Source organism: Gopherus evgoodei, chromosome 4 (assembly GCF_007399415.2).
Source record: "Gopherus evgoodei ecotype Sinaloan lineage chromosome 4, rGopEvg1_v1.p, whole genome shotgun sequence".
Classification (NCBI taxonomy): domain Eukaryota; kingdom Metazoa; phylum Chordata; order Testudines; family Testudinidae; genus Gopherus; species Gopherus evgoodei.
The window spans coordinates 71,784,768-71,803,670 of NC_044325.1; the positions used below are offsets into that span (position 1 = coordinate 71,784,768).

The 18,903-nt window shown below is 44.8% G+C and overlaps 1 protein-coding gene across 4 annotated transcripts in view; it reads left to right on the plus strand.

Moving 5' to 3' along the window:
- The window catches only part of ACTN1 (actinin alpha 1), a 136,797-nt gene that overhangs the window by 110,307 nt on the left and 7,587 nt on the right, over positions 1-18,903 (plus strand). For 2 of the 4 annotated variants that reach the window (XM_030559717.1, XM_030559715.1), the window contains exons 10-19: positions 133-363; positions 1,222-1,369; positions 2,999-3,149; positions 5,597-5,705; positions 6,933-7,073; positions 9,452-9,634; positions 10,574-10,708; positions 13,109-13,288; positions 15,614-15,760; positions 18,590-18,655. In XM_030559717.1, coding sequence (XP_030415577.1) covers positions 133-363; positions 1,222-1,369; positions 2,999-3,149; positions 5,597-5,705; positions 6,933-7,073; positions 9,452-9,634; positions 10,574-10,708; positions 13,109-13,288; positions 15,614-15,760; positions 18,590-18,655 — 1,491 coding nt within the window. Of the gene's footprint in view, positions 1-132; positions 364-1,221; positions 1,370-2,998; positions 3,150-5,596; positions 5,706-6,932; positions 7,074-9,451; positions 9,635-10,573; positions 10,709-13,108; positions 13,289-15,613; positions 15,761-17,960; positions 18,042-18,589; positions 18,656-18,903 lie in introns of all 4 variants that reach the window. The other 2 variants (XM_030559716.1, XM_030559714.1) reach the window with 2 other exon arrangements.

Sequence of the window (18,903 nt, forward strand, 5' to 3'; positions counted from 1 at the left end):
CAGACATAAAGTTGACAGTTCCTACTAAGTTCTGAGGACACAAGTAGTTTTAACAAAACCTAAACTTGGGGCTTAACTTTTAATGATTTTGCAGCTATTCTGACTCCTCCCTCTCGTTCTTGCTGTTTTCAGTTGCTAGAATGGATCCGCCGCACCATTCCCTGGCTGGAGAATCGGGCACCTGAGAACACCATGCAAGCCATGCAGCAGAAACTGGAGGACTTCCGGGACTACCGTCGCCTGCACAAGCCCCCCAAGGTCCAGGAGAAGTGCCAACTTGAAATCAATTTCAATACCTTGCAGACCAAGCTGCGGCTCAGCAACAGGCCGGCATTCATGCCTTCAGAGGGGAAAATGGTCTCGGTGAGTGTGACATGCTAAAAGCGCAAGGCATCTGTCTACCCTTCCAAATCAAGCATACTACTTTAGACCATATTATTTGTATTACCACAGCACCTAGAAGCCCTAGTCATGGATGAGGACCCCATTGTGCAAATACAGAAGAAAAAGATGGTCCCTGCCCCAGAGAGTTTAAAGTTCTTGGGTAGAAGATGAGACAGACAGGCATGAGAAAAGTGTGGCCATGCCACCCTCATTTTCAATATGAACCACTGGTCTCTGAATGTAGGACTCCATCCTGATCAAAGCAGTTAGATCAGGATGGGATATTTGCTCACTAGGACCTGTTGTCCTCACACAGACTATTCCTGCATATTAAGGTGGGAGTGGCGGTCCAGTCTCTGCTTCTCTGTGTACAAATTAGGTCCGGCCCTCGGGCTCCTGTCTAGCTGACAGTGAAATCTGTGATTGGGTGAACATTGGGTCCATCTGTTTTGAGGTCACAAACTAATTTTTATTGACCTCTTCAAGGAAGGAGTGATCAAAGAGGTTTTTTCGTATTAGGAGGCATGTGACTGCCTCTCATGACATTTCACTGCATTCATAGATAACATGCTGTGAGTGGAAGTGCTTCACAGAGTGTCTCTTTTGGGTTCCGTGTTTCTGACCTGCTAAATGCACTCCATCTGGTCAGATCATCAGCCTGCTGCAAATCTACATCTCATGACCATGGAGCCAAAATACAGCCTCCTGATGCTACAGAGTGATTGGAAGCCTATGGTCCGCTTGGATGAATGCTCAAAGCATGATGCTGAAGAACATTCTCAATCTTCTGAACCAATCCCTTCCTCTCATGCTGCTGTATCTTTTACATCACTGCAGGACATAAACAATGCCTGGGGAGGCCTAGAACAGGCTGAGAAAGGCTATGAGGAATGGCTTTTGAATGAGATCCGAAGGCTAGAGAGGCTGGACCACCTGGCTGAGAAGTTCCGGCAGAAAGCTTCCATTCACGAGTCCTGGACAGATGGTAATGCCAATCCTAATGCTTCTTTCTGAAAGCATTTTGCCTCTAAAAATGTGCCATTGCCTATCTGAAGATAGAGAGGACTGGGTGTCACAGGAGTGATTGTACTGGTCTGTCACATCTAGATTAGAGCTGAGCAAATAATTGGTTCAGTAGTAAAACCAATAATTTTTTGGTTAGTTTTGAATTGAAACTGAATGTTTTCTTTCTTTCTTTTTTTTTCCCCATGCTGGGGGGGACAGGGAAGGGGAGGGGAAAAAACAGAGAAATGTTAATTTAAATCAAACAAAATACCTTGAATGTCGATCCGAAGAGGCAGTTTCTAAACAAATGTTGATTTGGATTGACATTTCATTTTGAAAGTGTCACTTTGAAAAGAAAAGTTGAAACAAAATATTGAAATGTTTCTCTTTTTTTTTTTTTTTTCCCCAGCTGAAAGTATTTCTTGAATTCAGCCTGAATTTGTGAATGGTTTTGGTGGCCTGAAAAATGCATTTTCAGCTAATTTACTATTTGCCAATAATAGTAATAGTAATAAATTAATTAATCACATGGCTCTAATCTATACTAAACTGGACAGTTCCAAGACTGTAAGGGTAGAGAGTGCTGCATGTGGAAATGTAGATCATTTGGCAGAGCTGGAGGGAGGTGCTTATATTGCAGCTGGCAAAGCTGTTGCTTGGCTCACGCCAGTTGTGTGTGTGAGTGACTTTCATAAGCACCAACTCCACTCACATTTTTAAGGAGAAAAAATAATTTGAATGTTAGTATTGAGAAGAGATTCAGGTCTAGGAAAATAATGAAGTAGCACCGAAGGACTATATTCAGGGCCCCATTGAATTAAGTCTTCTACAAACAAATAATATAGTCAGAATGGCCACACATAGAGCATGAGTGTCAGTACATCTCTATCTTCTGAGCTGGAAAACTACTGGTTGGCCTGTGGCAAATATATGCTTTTGGTGTTATGCCTGAAATATATAACCTGCTTCATTACCCCTCCAGAACCTCTCTGGCAGTGTGGTTACAACTATGTTCCATAAAATATATTCTCTAACTAAAATATATTAGTGTGGCCACATTCTGATTATGTAGCCATCTCCCCCTTGTTGCCACATAGACTCATACACTTTAAGGTCAGAAGGGACCATTATGATCTTCAATTTAGTCTGACCTCCTGCACAGCGCAAGCCACAGAATCTCACCCACCCACTCCTGTAACAACCCCCTGATCTATGTCTGAGCTATTGAAGTCCTCAACTTGTGGTTTAAAGACTTCAAGGTGCAGACAATCCTCCAGCAAGTGACCCATGCCCCACGCTGCAGAGGAAGGCGAAAAATCTCCAGGGCCTCTTCCAAGCTAGAGACCGAATCTGGAACCTAGTGTGACTGACGGCACTTGGTTGAGCAGCGCTGTTGCCAGTTAACACTTGATACTTACAATCCAAGAGACTCGTCTGAGACTGAAAAGTGTGACTCTCCAAATTGGCCTGTCTTGACTGCAGGAGTGTTCAAAGGGTTACCTTTGGAGTAGTGGTGGGTCCACCAGTGGAGTGTAAGCTAGTAGCATGGGCATGAAGAATCCATGCTGAACACTGGTTTCATTCTCCTGTCCTTTGGCTCCCTCTGTAGGTAAGGAGGCAATGCTGCAGCAGAAGGATTATGAAACTGCTACCCTGTCAGAGATCAAGGCCCTGCTGAAGAAACATGAGGCCTTTGAGAGCGACCTAGCTGCTCACCAGGACCGTGTTGAGCAGATTGCTGCTATTGCACAAGAACTCAAGTACGGCTGCCGCCTGCTGCATTTGCTTTTCTAGGAGCTAGAATGGGGACCTTGAAGGCTAATCGGCTTTGCTGTCCTGCCCAGCACAATCATAAAACAATCCCTGTTAAGATTTAGAGTGCAGGAATGTAGGAAAATCCCAAAGCCCCTGTTATCTGATCAGGGGGCAGGAGGGGTTGAAACACAAGAGAGAGAGAGGTTAAGAAACTCTGTCTGTGGGGAAGATTAGTAGTGGTGAGATAGGAGCATATGCTTGATTCTGAAAGGGGATTCCCACCCTTTTCCACCTCAGTGTATTGCCATTTAACTCTTCCCTGAAGAGCCTGGTCCTCTTCCTGCTCCTGCTGGATTTCAGAACAGTTGCTGTAGCACTATTGCAGTTTTTCAGGATGAGGAATAGCTTTTTTGGTGGTGGTCGTTGTTGTTTCTATTCTCTTCTTGCTAGCTTAGAAAGGGCAACCAGGAAGCTACCCTATATTCTTTTCCCTCCCTCTCATGTATCAAGCTCTCCTTTGTCTGCCAGGGAGTAGAGATGGACCCATCAATCACAGATTTATATGGCATGACTTGTATGATTTCAAGCAGGTGTCGTTGTTAGACTCCTGGGGCCTATGCAGGTGAATAAGGGTCCACACTTCCAGGAGTCCTGCACTATATGCCTGGCCTGGCAGCTAGATCACGGTCCATGCTCCTGACTGACTCCAGTGACAGTGGGCCCCAGCACAGACTGAATTCCCTGACTGCCTTCCCTTGCTCCTGCTTGGAATGCTGCACTTCAGCTCTACTTCCTAGAGGCTGTGACGCAGAGGTCACAAGGGAAGTGGAGCCTCATCAGTCGGGGAAGCTGGAGTGTTTGATGGCCACAGTTTGAGGGCAGTTTGTAGGCAGGCATGTGATCAATAGCATGTGAGGAAGAGAATTAGCTGGGGCTGCATAAGGACCAGGACAACTTGGTGTTGGCTCATTTCTGTAATATTGAAGAATAAGTATCCACCTCATCTTGACCTGAACAGCCTGACTGGCATAACAGCCGCATTTTTTGGGCTGGGGAGCTGTTTTCTTTACAAGATGAGGCTTATTGGATCAGTCCTTCACCTAATTTTAGGAATTGCCCCTTTGTCCAAGTCAGGAGGTACCTCAGAAGGAGAGGAGGGCCAAGTTACTTCTCAATCCCTTTGAGCAAAGATTAGAACTAAGGCCAGCTAGTCCATAGGAATTAAAGTGATCCTCCAAGCACCCAAAGCAGTTAAATCTCTGATTGCAGCAGAGAGAGAGAGAGAGAGATTGGAGAGTCCTGGTCCTGGGATGGAAGAGATCATCCCTTTTCAAGCTGTGTGAAATGCAGGAGGGAACAGAGGGCTCAGCGCACATCCCAAAAAACAACCTCATGATTGGCATCAATTGCTCTTTGTTAGCAGCCTCAGCGAAAAGGGGCCAAGTAACAGAGCATGGATGCTGAGCTCCCTTCCCTTCTGGAGATATTCTAACAAGCCAAGGTTGAGACGTGTTGGTTGTGTGGTCTGGAGGAAGCCTGCCCTGCTGCTGTTTCTGCTGCACTTGTTCAGAGGATATAGGAGAGTTTCACTATCCAGTACTTTCAAGTGTTGTATTCACTCAGTAGTCAAGTCAATTATCCTACCTGGCATTCAGGATTCTCTGCTGCATGGCCTGCCTCCTGCCCCAGACACTTCCCAGGCTGGGTGTCATTAAGCTACTCTCTTCCTTTCCTGCTAAGTGCAGAACCAAGAGAGAGGTGTGTGTGCTCTTCTGCCTCCTCACTCTTACAGAACATTGCCCCATGAGTATGGGCATTGCAGGCAGTGCACTCTAGAGCAGGGAATATGGCAAATCAATCCACGTTTTAATCCTGAGGTTATTTTAAATAAGTTAATGTTCTGTGCACCTCAGCTGCTCCTGTATGTTCCTCATTGCCTAAAGGGTGCCTGCAGCACTCTACATCCATTAGCATGGTTTCTCGCTCTTTGAATCCACAATGAGGACCTTCTCAGCCCCCTCTCCCTATATACAAGAAGTAGGTATTTAGGCAGCATGGTGTTCTGAAGTGGAATGCATTTGGCATGGCTGTGTACTCGAAAACCACCAACTCCCAACTTGGACTGAAGTCTCAGCTTTTCTTTCCCAGCCCATTTGCCCTATCTTCCCAACGTGCACCATTAATTGGAAAATAGTCATGGGAAATCAATGGGAGGGTGTTCTTTTCTATTTTATAATCTCCATATAGTGGCATTCTGAGTGTGAACACAGTACCACTCTGTAACATCATGTGCAATGACTCCAAAGCTGGGTACTGTTGATTTCTAAGTCTCATTACAGGGAGTGGAGGTATTTTTGATTACTTCCATTCTCTGAGATTGATGGGGAGTTGTTGGTTGTTCCTCCTGTGGGTGTCTTTGTTTAATTTTTCCATTTTTGTTGTTGCTTTTTAGTGAGCTGGATTATTATGACTCACCGAGTGTCAATGCCAGGTGCCAGAAGATATGTGACCAATGGGACAATCTGGGTGCTTTAACCCAGAAACGTAGAGAGGCCTTGGAGGTAAGATATGCTCACTAAGATCAATCTTGAGTCACATTGACCTGGCGGTCTGGAAGAATCTTGCACTGCTGCTGACTGTGCTGGGCTTGCTCAGGGGATATTGGAGAGTTTCACTTTCCAGGGCTGACTGCCAGCACCATCAAGTGTTACACTCACTCAGGAATCTAGTCTGTTATCTCACTTCCTATTCTATAAGACATTCCCATCGCCCAAGTTGCTTATGATCTAATTTAAACAAAGGCAATGCAATTCAGATAACACAATGTACCGAGGGTGATGCAAGTTCAAAACGGGTGATACCTATGATCTCTCCTAGATAAATGGTTTTGTGAAAGTCTACCCCAAAGCTTCCTTCCCCCACTGCAGAAAATTGATCATGTGTAACTTGTGCACTCCCTGTAAAAGAAGATCTCCAACCCCATGCTTGCCCATTGTTCCAGAAGAAGGTTGAAACCTTGCAGGTATTTGCCTTTGGGATTACAAGGCCATCCAGCAGAGAGAACCTGTCAGGCCCTCTGTTGTTCCTTGCTTATCAGAAACTTGAAGTTGAAGAGTGTGATTCACGCAGACACATGGTCTCCTCTTTCTCTCTTGCATCATTTGCTGCTGACCTAGAGAGAACTTCTAGGACCACTCCATGGTTTCATCAGTTCATCAATAGGGTGCCATAAATGCAGGACAGCCAGCAGCCTCCTTTGCTAGCATGGATTCCCACACCAGCTGCAATGCACGCTAGTATTAAATTTCAGATCTTCAAACTATTTTCCAAAGCTTAGGCATCCAGACTAGTAAACGAGTGTCCTATTTTTACTTCTAGCCTAGCTGTACCACCAGATTTGGCACCTCTGCATTGCGTGAGCTGTTACATTTTCTTGGCATTCCTGTATTTTTAAATTTTTCTCTCTTTTGAGAAGATTATTCTTACAAAAATAAATAAGTAAAAAGAAGAGGGGGAAATCAGTGTTGTGTAATGGCATGATTATATAACATGTAGCTGATTTAAGGATATGCAAATTAAAAATATTTAATAAGTCAGTTTTTCCATTTCCAGACCCTAATTTCAGGAACACTTTTAAAGTCACTTCCTTCTGAGAACACTCAGGGAGCAGGGCCATGGCAAGGAGTCGGGGAGCAGATAAACACAGGAGGGAGGCTCTGCTTAGCTAATTACAAAGCGTGCTGTCTGGTTACTGTTCTCTAATCCTTTCTTCTTTTTGGGAATTCCAGAGGACAGAGAAGCTGCTGGAGACAATTGACCAGCTATACCTGGAATATGCAAAACGAGCTGCCCCTTTCAATAACTGGATGGAGGGGGCCATGGAGGATCTGCAGGACACCTTCATTGTTCATACCATAGAGGAGATCCAGGTATATGCAAATCTTTCTCCTGAGATGTGTTTGTGTGCAATCAGACAGTACTTTTCACTTGATTATGGCAAGTGGTGTGCTTATGGTGTTCTGGCACTTCTGCTCTATCTGGTGATCTTTGTGGGGGGGAGGGGGGAATTGAGTTTTTCTCAAATTCTTCAGAAGACCTGATATAAGCCAAGATTACTCCCATCTAACTGGATACCAGGACTTGAATGTGGATTTTTAAAGGAGAAGTGAGGGTCTTGCTTAAAAATGACTGAGTCGAGAGGATCATGCATTCTTATCCTAGTGAGAGGGCTTAAAGCTACTCTCAGGCCCTGTGTGCTAAGCCAGCAGTCCCATAATTCCCCACCTCCAGTTCCTCTGCTCCTCTTGTTTCTTTGATGGCTTCTCTAGTCCTGCGCTGGACAGCTACACTGCTGAATATTGTGCTCGCCCCTTTGCTGCTGAGTTACTGTTGAGGGTCAAAGCTTTCAAATCTCCATGACGTCATTGGAGGCAACAACTCATCTTATCTTCCCCTCTCCTGCTGCAAGGCTGCTGTGGAAAAAAGCTTATAGTAGGTCCCCATAGTTCTCAGACCTCAGCGGTCCAGTTGCCCTTCTGGGTTCTGAAAGGCATTGCTGTTTCTCCTGCTTGACTAGCACTTGGGAAGACAGCAGACAGTACATGTATTTGCTTGGATTAGGCTGGCTGAGCTGAAGAAACGGCTCTTCTTGCTGTTCAGCTGTTGCTTCCTGGTAGCAACTGATTTGCTGGCCATCAGGCTAGGATGCTGTCATTTCCAGATTAGGTCACTGCACAGGAGAGAGAATGCATAGAGTGCTGGCGGGCTTTTTGGGTGTGGGCTCTGTAGCACTAGCAGTGGGTGGAGATGTCGTAAATGGTACTGACTCAGCATGAGCCCTACTACTGAACTAGAGACCTGCCATTTGCTAAAGTGCTTTCTCTAGACCAGCGGTTCTCAAACTATGGGTTGGGACCCCAAAGTGGGTCACAATCCCATTTTAATGGGTTTGCCAAATTTGGCTTAGACTTTCTGGGGCCCAGGGCAGAAGCCCAGGGCCACGCTGAATCCCAAAACCCACTGTCTGGGGCTAAAGCCCTTGGGCTCAGGCTTCAGTCCCCACTCCTGGGGCTCTATAGTAATTTTTGTTGTTAGAAGGGGGTCGCAGTGCAATGAAGTTTGAGAATCCCTGTCCTAGACCAATGAGTTATTTTAACTCTTTCATACTGTAGATCAAATCTGAATAGAGAGTGCATTTTATGAACACCACCTTCTCCCATTTGTAACTTCATGGACTATACTCCCCTTCCATTCATACTTGAAATACATCCCTGTGAACACCACAACAGTTGCTTACATAGGAAATTATTTCCTGTGTTTAACTGTGTATAACAGAAGTAGTTATCAGTCACACACTCTGCTTTCATCTTCATTTCCTCTTCCCCTGTCTATCTGTACTATTCACCTCTCTGTCCCTGCACCTGCGCCTCTGCTTCCTGGTCCCGTTTGCCACCTCTCCCCCTGCACTTGTTTCCCTGGTCTTTTTCTCTTCTTTTACAGGCTTCCATGCTCTCTGGAATTACAAACCTAGAAATGGCTGGAAATGGGCCAGTCTCAAGTGACTTGCCAGCTGTCCATAAACTATCAGCAAGTGTTCCCCAGACCACCTTAGATTATAGTTTGGGAATCGCAGCATTAAGAGGAATAGACAGGACCAGTTGTGGTCGTGGAGAGGGTGCCATTTCCAGCTACGGAGCACTTAACCAATGGGAATTTACCAATTTCTGTGGGCTGGAAGATGTTCACCTAGTTGTGATCCATGAACGGACTAGACCTGCTTCTGTTGATTCCACTGTAACCATATTAGATGTGGATCTGGTGCAGCCCTACCTGGAGAAAACTAATGGCTATTTGTCCTAGCACTCTGTTAGTCACCCAGCTGCTATAAAGTAACACTAGTGGTCTGATCTCTTTTTTCCAAAGTCATTTAGTGCTCACAACCCTCATTGCAGGGATCAAGCACTCTGGGGAAAATCAGCCCACCAGAGTCTAAAGCAAGATTTATTTGACAAGTTTTGTGATGTTATCTCTGTAGCTAGTCAATATGGGATACACCTAAACACAGCAAAAATAACTTGCCTCATAACTGCCTGCCTTAATCCAACTATGAAGGTCTGAAAAATGTTTGAGTGCCATAAAAGTGGCTTTTACCTGCTGCGGAATGGCCTTTTCTGCACCCTCAGAGATTGATAGCTCTGCTTTAGCAGCAGAGGAGTTTCCAAACTGCACTGTTTTCAGTAACACCTTAATGTGGTGTTTTGACTAATGCTCTTCTTATCTCTCCTCTGCTTGCACCTCTGTTTTCCAGGGACTGACCACCGCCCATGAACAGTTCAAGGCCACTTTGCCAGATGCCGACAAGGAGCGACAGGCAATCCTGGGGATCCACAATGAAGTCTCAAAGATTGTCCAGACCTACCATGTCAATATGGCAGGAACCAATCCCTACACTACCATAAGCCCACAGGAAATAAATGGCAAATGGGACCACGTGAGTGCTTGGAGCCTTGCACTTTCTCTGTAAGGGAGAAGATGTTCAGCCTATTTTATCACCCTAGGAAGTGAATTATTCCCTTTCTAAATTCTCCTGTCCAATGCACAGTGCTAAGCTAGAGACATAGAGATTAAGGCCAGAAGGGACCACAAGAAAGCATCTAGTTTGCCTTACTGTATATCACAGACCACCAACATCACCTAGCACCCACACACTAACCCCAACAACTGAAGTATTACAGCTCACAGACTAAACTATTACAGGTCACAGGCTGAGAATAGGAGGGACTGATATGCCCCAGTGGTCAGGGCCCCTGCAATGGCAGTGAAATGATTAAGCGAGATATACGCAGATAATTCCAGCAAGTGACCCGCACTCTGTGCTGCAAGGGAAAGTGAAATGCTCCAAGATCACTGCCAGTCTGACCTTGTGGGAAAATTCCTTCCCAATCTCACATGTAGTGATCAGTTAGATTCTGAGAAGGTGACAAGACCCACCAGCCAAACACCAAAGAGACAGAATTCTCAGTATCACCTCAGAGCATAGGCCCTGCTTGTCTCGCATGATTTGTTTCCAGCACACGTCTGGGGGCTTAGAGTGCTTCCAAGTGCAGGATGTGCAAGTTAAAGAAGAGAACTTGGATCTTCTTTTATTCCCTTCTTGTTCTGATGAAAGATGCTATCCCTAATACCAGTTGTGGTGATGGTCTTTGTGGGCATATGGCAATTGAACAGAGCCCTTCAACTCATTTAACACAAGCCATCAGAGAAGACAGGTTTCATGTCCCATTGCCCATCCCCCAAGCCATCCAGCCCAGGCCAGATGCTTATGACTTCTTATTTGCCCGCAACCCTTTGCTGCATCCATTTCTGGATGCATTGTGTCTAGCTGACTGCACGTGAAATGCATGCTGTGCCTTGGTATGTTTTGCTACAGGTGCGGCAGTTAGTTCCCCGAAGGGATCAAGCCCTGATGGAAGAGCACACACGCCAGCAACAAAATGAACGACTCCGCAAGCAGTTTGGTGCACAGGCTAATGTCATTGGGCCCTGGATCCAAACCAAGATGGAGGTAGCATCTTAATAATTTTGAAACAATCTTTTTTTCCTCTCCTCCACAATCGCAACGGGCATTCTGGAGTGCCTCTTCCTTCAGGCTTTGGGCAATCCTCTCTTCATGCTTCAGTAAGGGAGGCTTTCATGGAAAGTCAATGGATAGTGTGTGCTGAGATTGTCTCTGGCTAATCAGATGCATGGTACTTTTTTCTCCCCAGTCTTTGCAGCAAATACAAAAATGTGGCCTCAAGAAAGGGATGCTGGCACTTGAATATATTCAAAGGGTTTCTCGCTTGCTTTACACAAATACAGCAGAAGCTTATTTTGTATAACCACTTTCATACCATCTGTTTCAAAATGCACTACAAAATAAACACAATTATGTGGTAAAACAGCAGTAGGAAAGAATTTTTAAGGGAGAACTTTTTTAGCTAAGATCTGAATTAAGGTAAGTAGAGTTAAAGATAGAAGAGTACAAGAAGGCTAGTGCTGATGGCAGGAGGTGAAAGGGATGGGGGAGGCTCTTCAAGGAAGACATTTAAGAAGGGAGTAAGGGAGTCAGTGCTAGATAAGCAGAGATTTGAGGAGAAAAAAGCCATGAGAGAAGGAGCACAGAGATAAAGAGCATGAAATAAGCAGGACAGCAGATACTGTGTGAGGAAAGCATCTTGATCTCTCTCCTAGCTGAGGAAAAGAAAAGTGCTGGCCAGCTTATTCCCTGTCCTTAAATTACTATTACCATAGACATACTGAGAGGGTTCGCAGAGCAATCAGCCACACCTTCGTCTTTTATCATCCAATGTTGCCCAACTAGTGATTCCACTTCATTGGATCCCCTCAGTGTAGGCTGCTTGTCTGCCTTGAGAAAACGCCAATGCTGTTACTGTTCTTTGGGTCAGTGACCCAAGTGGCACAGTTGGAGGTGGTAACATATAATGCAGCTGCTCCTCTGAGTTCCAACTGTTCCCAGCATCATTGCTTTTCCATCTTCTGTCATCTTCAAATCCCCACCCTCGTCCAAGTACAGAGATGTATCTCTTATGTAGCCTCTACTACTCCTTTGCTGGCAAGTTTCTGATTTGCACAGAAATGGCTTTATATAAGTCTCCTCATGTCATGTCCCTATGTCTTCTGAAAGCATGAGGTCCTGGCTGTATTAAAACATTTCCCATTATTTAACTGGTGATGGAGAAGGAGGAGTTGTATGATATGGGGTAATGGTTTGTTTCCAACATGGAAGTCACCATTACCCTGCACACATGCTAATCCCTAGACCTAGATGATCTTGATAGACATCAAGGGGTAGATTTGTGGAATGATGGCCTTTGAAGTGACCTACTCAGACGTGCACCCACAATTCATTTTCCAGGTGTAAACTTCAGGTGCAAATTACACCTGCAAAGTGGGAAGGTATGCTTCATCCGAGTTCGACGCACAATCAAAGATCTGATGTGTTCATTTTAGAGGTCACGCTCAGCAAAGCCTACCAGGGACTAGGACCCTTGTTCTCAAACCTGGCTTCTTATATTTCAAGGCTAGTGGGAATCAGTCCTGCAGCAGGTGGCTTTACCTCTTCCTAGTGGGAAGAGGCAGAAGGTGGAAGGTAAGGAGGGTAAACCTCCGCACTCAGTAGTTACCCTTGATCAGTTTACTTAAAGGATGGTTTTGACGAGGTTTTCAACAGAGCGCCAAATAGTCTGGTGATTGGGACTTCGCATAAGTGACAAAGTGTGAGAGCATAGCATGTGTCTGATATGGTGAGCATACAAACGGGTTAGGAAGGAAGGGAAATTGCAACCTGTAGGCTCATAACTAGGGCCCCGTATCTGTCATAGATGTCATGGAAATCACTGATTGCGTTACTTTCCAAGACCTCTGACTTCTGCAGGGGTCAGGATGGCTGACCCCACAGCCGCCCAAGCAGCTGGCTCTGGGGCCAGATGCTCAGGTGGCACCCAGGACAGCCACACCAGCTGCTACTACGGGGGCCTTGCATCACCCCACCCCCAGCATCACCCCACCCCCGATTTAATCACAGGTATTTTTAATATAAGTCATGGATGGGTCATAGGCCATGAATTTTTGTTTATTGCCCGTGACCTGTTCATGACTTTTACTAAAAATACCCGAGACTAAATCGTAGCCTTACTCATAAGACAGTGAGTCAGAACTTCAGCTGATGTAAACTGGTGTAGTTCCACTGACTTCAGTAGAGCTAGAGTGGTTGGTAACATATGGGGATCTGACCTCATATGTTTATCTCCTCTCTTTAAAGCCATAAAACTAGATTCTGTTCTCTCAGATCTATATGACTTGTTGTTGAAGCATTTTATCCCATACAGGGAATAGGTAGATACTGTGTGTGTTGAGGCATGTCCCTCTAATGGGCCCAACTCCCTTGGGTTTGTTTATGCAGGAGATTGGCCGCATTTCCATAGAGATGCATGGGACCCTGGAGGACCAACTCAACCACCTGCGGCAGTACGAGAAGAGCATTATTAATTACAAACCAAAGATTGACCAGCTGGAGGGAGACCACCAGCAGATTCAGGAGGCACTCATCTTTGACAACAAGCACACCAACTATACCATGGAGGTAAATGCCTGGAGAAGCCTTCAGCCTGCTGTGTTTTAGGCCAGGCATACAAAACAACCTAAGCTGTGTTGGCCAGATGTAGTTAAGATGAGCATCCCCATAACACCTAGATTCTTTTCCAAAACCCTGGGCTAAACTTCGCACTCATGAAAGTGAGGAACTGACAGCACTGCTTCGCCCACAATGCCCTGCCAGTGCATCTTAGTTCAGACCTGCAGCTCTGTTTGCTAATCCAGTTCTGAGTCCTCCCTGAGTAGTTGTGACTTCAGCAGGTGGTAGATGGGGACCAGTTAAGAACACCAGTGCATATTGAGTGTTTACCTGACACTTATTAGCCTGCTACTTGATAGCTGGATGCCTAACCTAATAGCCAGGGTGAAAATACCAGTGGTGGTGGTGTGGATACATTAATGCGTTATTTATACTATGGTATACTATGGTAGAGACTGCAACCAGGAACAGGACCTTGCTGTGTTAGGGTCTATACAAATATAACAAGAGACTCTTGCCTCAAACAATTTAAGATCTAAATAGACAAGACATACAATGTGTGAGGGGAAAGAATGCAACATACAGGCAGTCCCCCCTCTGACCTCTGGAGTTTCAAGAAATAAGACAACTGTGTATTGTTGCTGTGCTCCATATTTCATTGTAACATTGCAAATCAACTCTCTAGCTAATGATTTTTTTTTAAATGTTACTTACTGCGGGGGCTGGTCCAATAACAGAAGAAAGATAACACCTGACTATATTATGCAATTAACTTCACTGGTATTAGCTAACTAGTATTTGACCAGCTATAGAGCTAGTTGAGTTCCACAAAGTATTTTTGAATAAATTGTTTGGCACATCCTGGAGAAATTCCCCAAATACTATTCAGCAAATACTGTTCAACCAGCTGTACTCACTAAATTTCTCTCTTTAGCATTGACTTTCCTTTCTTGGCTTCTTTTCACTTTCCTATAATTATTTATGGTCCATCTTTGCCTGAGCTGTCTTCAGCATGTTTCCTAATTTCCCTTTCTCTCTATGTTGAATTCTCTGCCTCCTCCCCTATATTGTCTCTCTCTCCTTTTCCTCTCTTTATAGCTATTCTGTACTTATTCTATCAATCTTCTCCTTCAACATCCGCCCACCCATATATAGACCGGGAAATTGTGCCAGATACTTAATAGTCAGAGGACTACACATACTAATAGCCACAGCCTGATATGAAACGTGGGGTCCATTGTCCAGGGCCAATGCAACAGATGAGTGCCCCACCATTTGCCAGATTGCTGGGATCCATACCAGAGTATGATCCCTGAACTTTATTTGGGGGCAGTGAGGGCCTTAATCTTCTGTATCAATCTCTGGCTAGTAGATGTGTCATAAATTTAGAGTCATGGGGTTTAAGGCCAGAAGGGACCCACCACATCATCTAGTCTGGTAGCCTGCGCATCACAGGCCATCTGCACCACCCAGCAGCTGCACACTGAACCCACAACTAAAATTAGACCAAAGTATTATGGCTCCTAGAAGGCTAGACTATTATCTGCCACAGGCACAGAATAGGAGGGACCAAGGTGCACCAGTACCTAGAGGCCCCAACCAGGAACAGTGATTGAGTTCCCTGCAATTGGCCAAGTTCCCTCACCATCTGGAAAGAGAAGTTTTCTCTCTCTGCTTCCCCCTCTACATCCTGCTGGGTGCCCCAAGAATATGGGGATGGTGAGGTGTCTCTGCTACTCCATGCCTTTCACAGACTCCATTCTTTTGCTCCTTCTCCCTAGTTAATAGTTTCAGTGTTGCTGCTGGAAACTCTCCCAAGCAACAGCACACTAAAACTAACCAGATTCCTGTCAGTTTCACTTTGGCAACAGACTCTCTGGTTACTTCTCATTACTGTATCTGGCTGTGCTATAATAGAGGCACTGGAGAAGTGGGTGTCAGACCTAGGATGACATGTGTGCATCACTTTACACTCAGTTCACATTTGAAAGGTTTTCTGCATGACTGAGAGCTAAAAACTTTGGGCTTGATTCTTATTTACTCTAAGGCTGCTTTACACCACTCTGGCAGAGTAAAGTGACCTTAAAGCTGACGTAATGCCTTAGTGTAGATGAGAATCTGATCTTCAATTTTTTTTTTTAAATGAAGGTTCAGATTTTGAAGAAGTTGATGGCACTTGCCCAGGGTGAGAGAGAGGTTTTCTGAGCAAGTGGATTTACCAGGCCCTGACCATCAGGATCACTTAACTTGTAATGATTAACACAGTCGAACCAAGGGCTCCAGATGCAGAAGGTGCCACTTTTTAAAAGAAAAGTCTTGTCCTTTCTTCTTCAGCATATCCGAGTGGGCTGGGAGCAGTTGCTTACAACAATTGCTAGAACCATCAATGAAGTGGAAAATCAGATTCTGACCCGTGATGCCAAAGGAATCAGCCAGGAGCAGATGAATGAATTCCGGGCCTCCTTTAACCATTTTGACAGGGTAAGTCTGTGCCCCCTGGAGCTCAGTGGGCCACCTGCTTTTTCATAGGCTTGGCATAGCATTAGAAACCAAACAGCCCCTGCAGTAGAACTATCCACATAGTAGACTTTTCATTCTTGTGCTTAGAGGACTAGGTCTCATGAGCCGTCAGCCCTGTGGAGATTGTCGGGTAATCCTGTCCACGTTAGGCTAGTCTATTTGTCATGCTGAGACAGGAAGTTTGTCTGGAATGCAAGTTTCCTGACTAAGCTAAGACATGGGAGAAGTCTGCCAGCATATTTAGAAAATGGATTATTCTCCCCACCTCTTATTCCCCATCCCGCAAGAGGGTTTCCATATAGTGACTGAGTATTGGATTTATAAAACTGTAGGCACCCATCCCTTCATCTCTGGAGGTCCCTCACATAAGTGCTACGTACAATATAACAAACCATAAATAAATATAGAGCCACCAGCAAACGCAATAATAAAATAAGCCCATAATAAACTCAACCATCATCCTGCCAGCAGCTCTCTCACTTGCATCTAAGGGAGATCAGCTGGCGTGCTTCCATGAATCTGAACAGCCACATTGTTACCCGGAGAGAGGCACTCCCAAGTCCAAAACCATTTGGGGTTCTGTAGGTTCCATGCTATCACCTTGAATGCCACCCATAGACCTACTGGCAGCCAATACAGATCCCAGAGCAGTGTGCAAACATATGCGCCTGACACTTGCTAAGCCTGTCACAGCATTCTATGGCGGTCTCAAGCTATATCCCCATTACTGCAATCTTATTTTAAGGAGAAGCCACCTCCAGATGGCCAAATAATGGCCATCCTAACTCCTCTCGCATTGTTGAAAGTGTGTTCAGGTAACGACCCCCTCTCTTCTGTCTAGTGTTCCCCAGTGTATGCTGTACATCCTAGCTTTCCATTCACATAAACAAGCCTTCTATTTACATATAGATGGAAGATAGGGGAGGTTACATTGGTAACATGGAAAATATGGTTGCCTCATCCTCAATTATTTCTGCTGGGAAGCTGTAATACTGATTTAAACACCAAACTGAAAAAGTTGACTCTTTTTTTGAAAAAGGGAGTCAGCTGAAGCTGGCCCTGCACACCTACCCTGAGTTCCTTCTCCTGCCAGTGTGGCATGTCAAAATGATGATGACTGCAGGCAGGAAGCTCCTCAGTGCTGCCTTGCAGCTAAGTTCTGCTTTTCAAATTGGGATTCTCAATTTTGTGTATAACTCTTGGTGATGAACGCTTCCCACCCCACAGTGTTTGGGGATTCTGAGCCAAAAGAAGTGCAGCTGTCATAAAATGTTCTTCTGGGCTTGTGGCTGGCCTCCAGTAGGCTCTCTTGTGAGGAAGTTCATGTTTACCATGGGGGTCCTCTCAAAACACAAAGGAAAGGGGTGTGATAAATGAATATTGTATCCATCGTTGGTGCATCCCTCTGTGTAATAGCAAAGATAGCTGCTATACAAAGCCAGGGGTGCTATTTTAAGGGTGGAGCACTTGAGAGAGCTCAGCCAGTCACAGCTCTGCTTTCATGTACAGCCCTTAGAAATACAGGGGTGGCAGCACTTCCCTGAGTTTCAGCTGTTTTTTTCCTGATGTGTTCTTGGGATGCCAGGACTGTTCAGGAGCACACAAGATACTCCACCAGCTAAGCTTCACTGAAGCATTGCCAGGCATACCTGCCCTAGCCTACCCCTTTATTTGGGGCATCTGACTTTTGATAGCAAGAACAGTAAGGTGATAGGGTTTGCTACCCACTGTGTCTGTCTGCTTCTTTGCACTCTGGGTTACTGTTGAAATGTAGGACTTCTGGCATTACTGGGTAAAAGAATAGCAATGTCAGGGACTGATTTGGAAAAAGTAGATTTTAAAGCTTGCTAGTGTTAACAATTCTTATTCAAACACTGTCAAGATGTGATCAAGTTCTCTGAGAAACTACTGTTTTGAGAGCATTTTTAGCACATCCTGAAATATCATTGTGGTATCTAACTTTGTGCACTTTTTATTTTTCTTCCCTGTCTTTTTATCTGCATGTCATTCTTTCTCTCTCCTCTCCTCATCCACTGCATGGTGCACCTGCTTGTTTTCTTTTCACCTGCTCTTGATCTCCTCTTTACCTCTCTTTTACCTGCCCCACACTACCGCCCCCCTGGCACTGCATGTCCTGTTGCCTGGCACACCGCATAACCAGGATCACTCCGGCACACTTGGCCCTGAGGAATTCAAAGCCTGCCTCATCAGCTTGGGTTACGATATTGGAAACGATGCACAGGTACTGAATGCTAGTGGTGAATGCAGCGAGATGTTGAACTAAGAGGAAATAACAGTTTTCTCCTTTCTTTTCTTTTTTGTTTTAATCCTTCTGTCATTGTTGTTCTCGTGTTTTATTGTACATGTATCTCTGTTCCATCCCACCTTTTCTCTTTACTTAATGAATTTTCATATCTACCCCTTTTAATTACCTTCATTTATTGTCTTGGGAGAATCCTTTTTATATCTACCTATTCCATTTACTTGTTTCACTTAACTTCCCTGTCTTCTTCTCTTTGTGTATTTGTCTCACTTGATATCATCGTGCTTCATTCTTTTTTTTAATATTCAATATGTGTCCTATATGAAAACGATTTCATTTCCAACTGGATCATTGCTTCTTCATGGTTTTTCAAACCACCTTTATTGTATTGTTGTTCATTGTCCAATAATTCCTGTCACTTTTCCCAAATCCATTCTTTGTAATATCTCCTGTGGGTTCATCTCTTCCTCGACTGGTTTCCATTTTCTCTCTCTTGGTTTCTTCCATCCTTGCATCGCTCCATGTAGAAGAAGACTGGCATGATGGATTCTGAAGATTTCAGAGCCTGCCTTATCTCCATGGGTTACAATATGGTAACGTAGAGCCCTCTGTCACTCATGTTCACAATGATTCATATGACCTTCTGCAAAGGGGAAGGGGACACATTTGTAATGAATCAAGGTAAAAGCTACCTTAATTCTTAGGACTCTCTCAGAAATGGAAACTAAATGTTGAAACGGTTGTGTGTATGTGTGCATTTAAATCTTTGTCTTACAGCTCTAGCTGGAGGGAAGAATGGGAGGGTTAGGTCCAATTCTGATCTGTGTAGAGTGAGAATTGA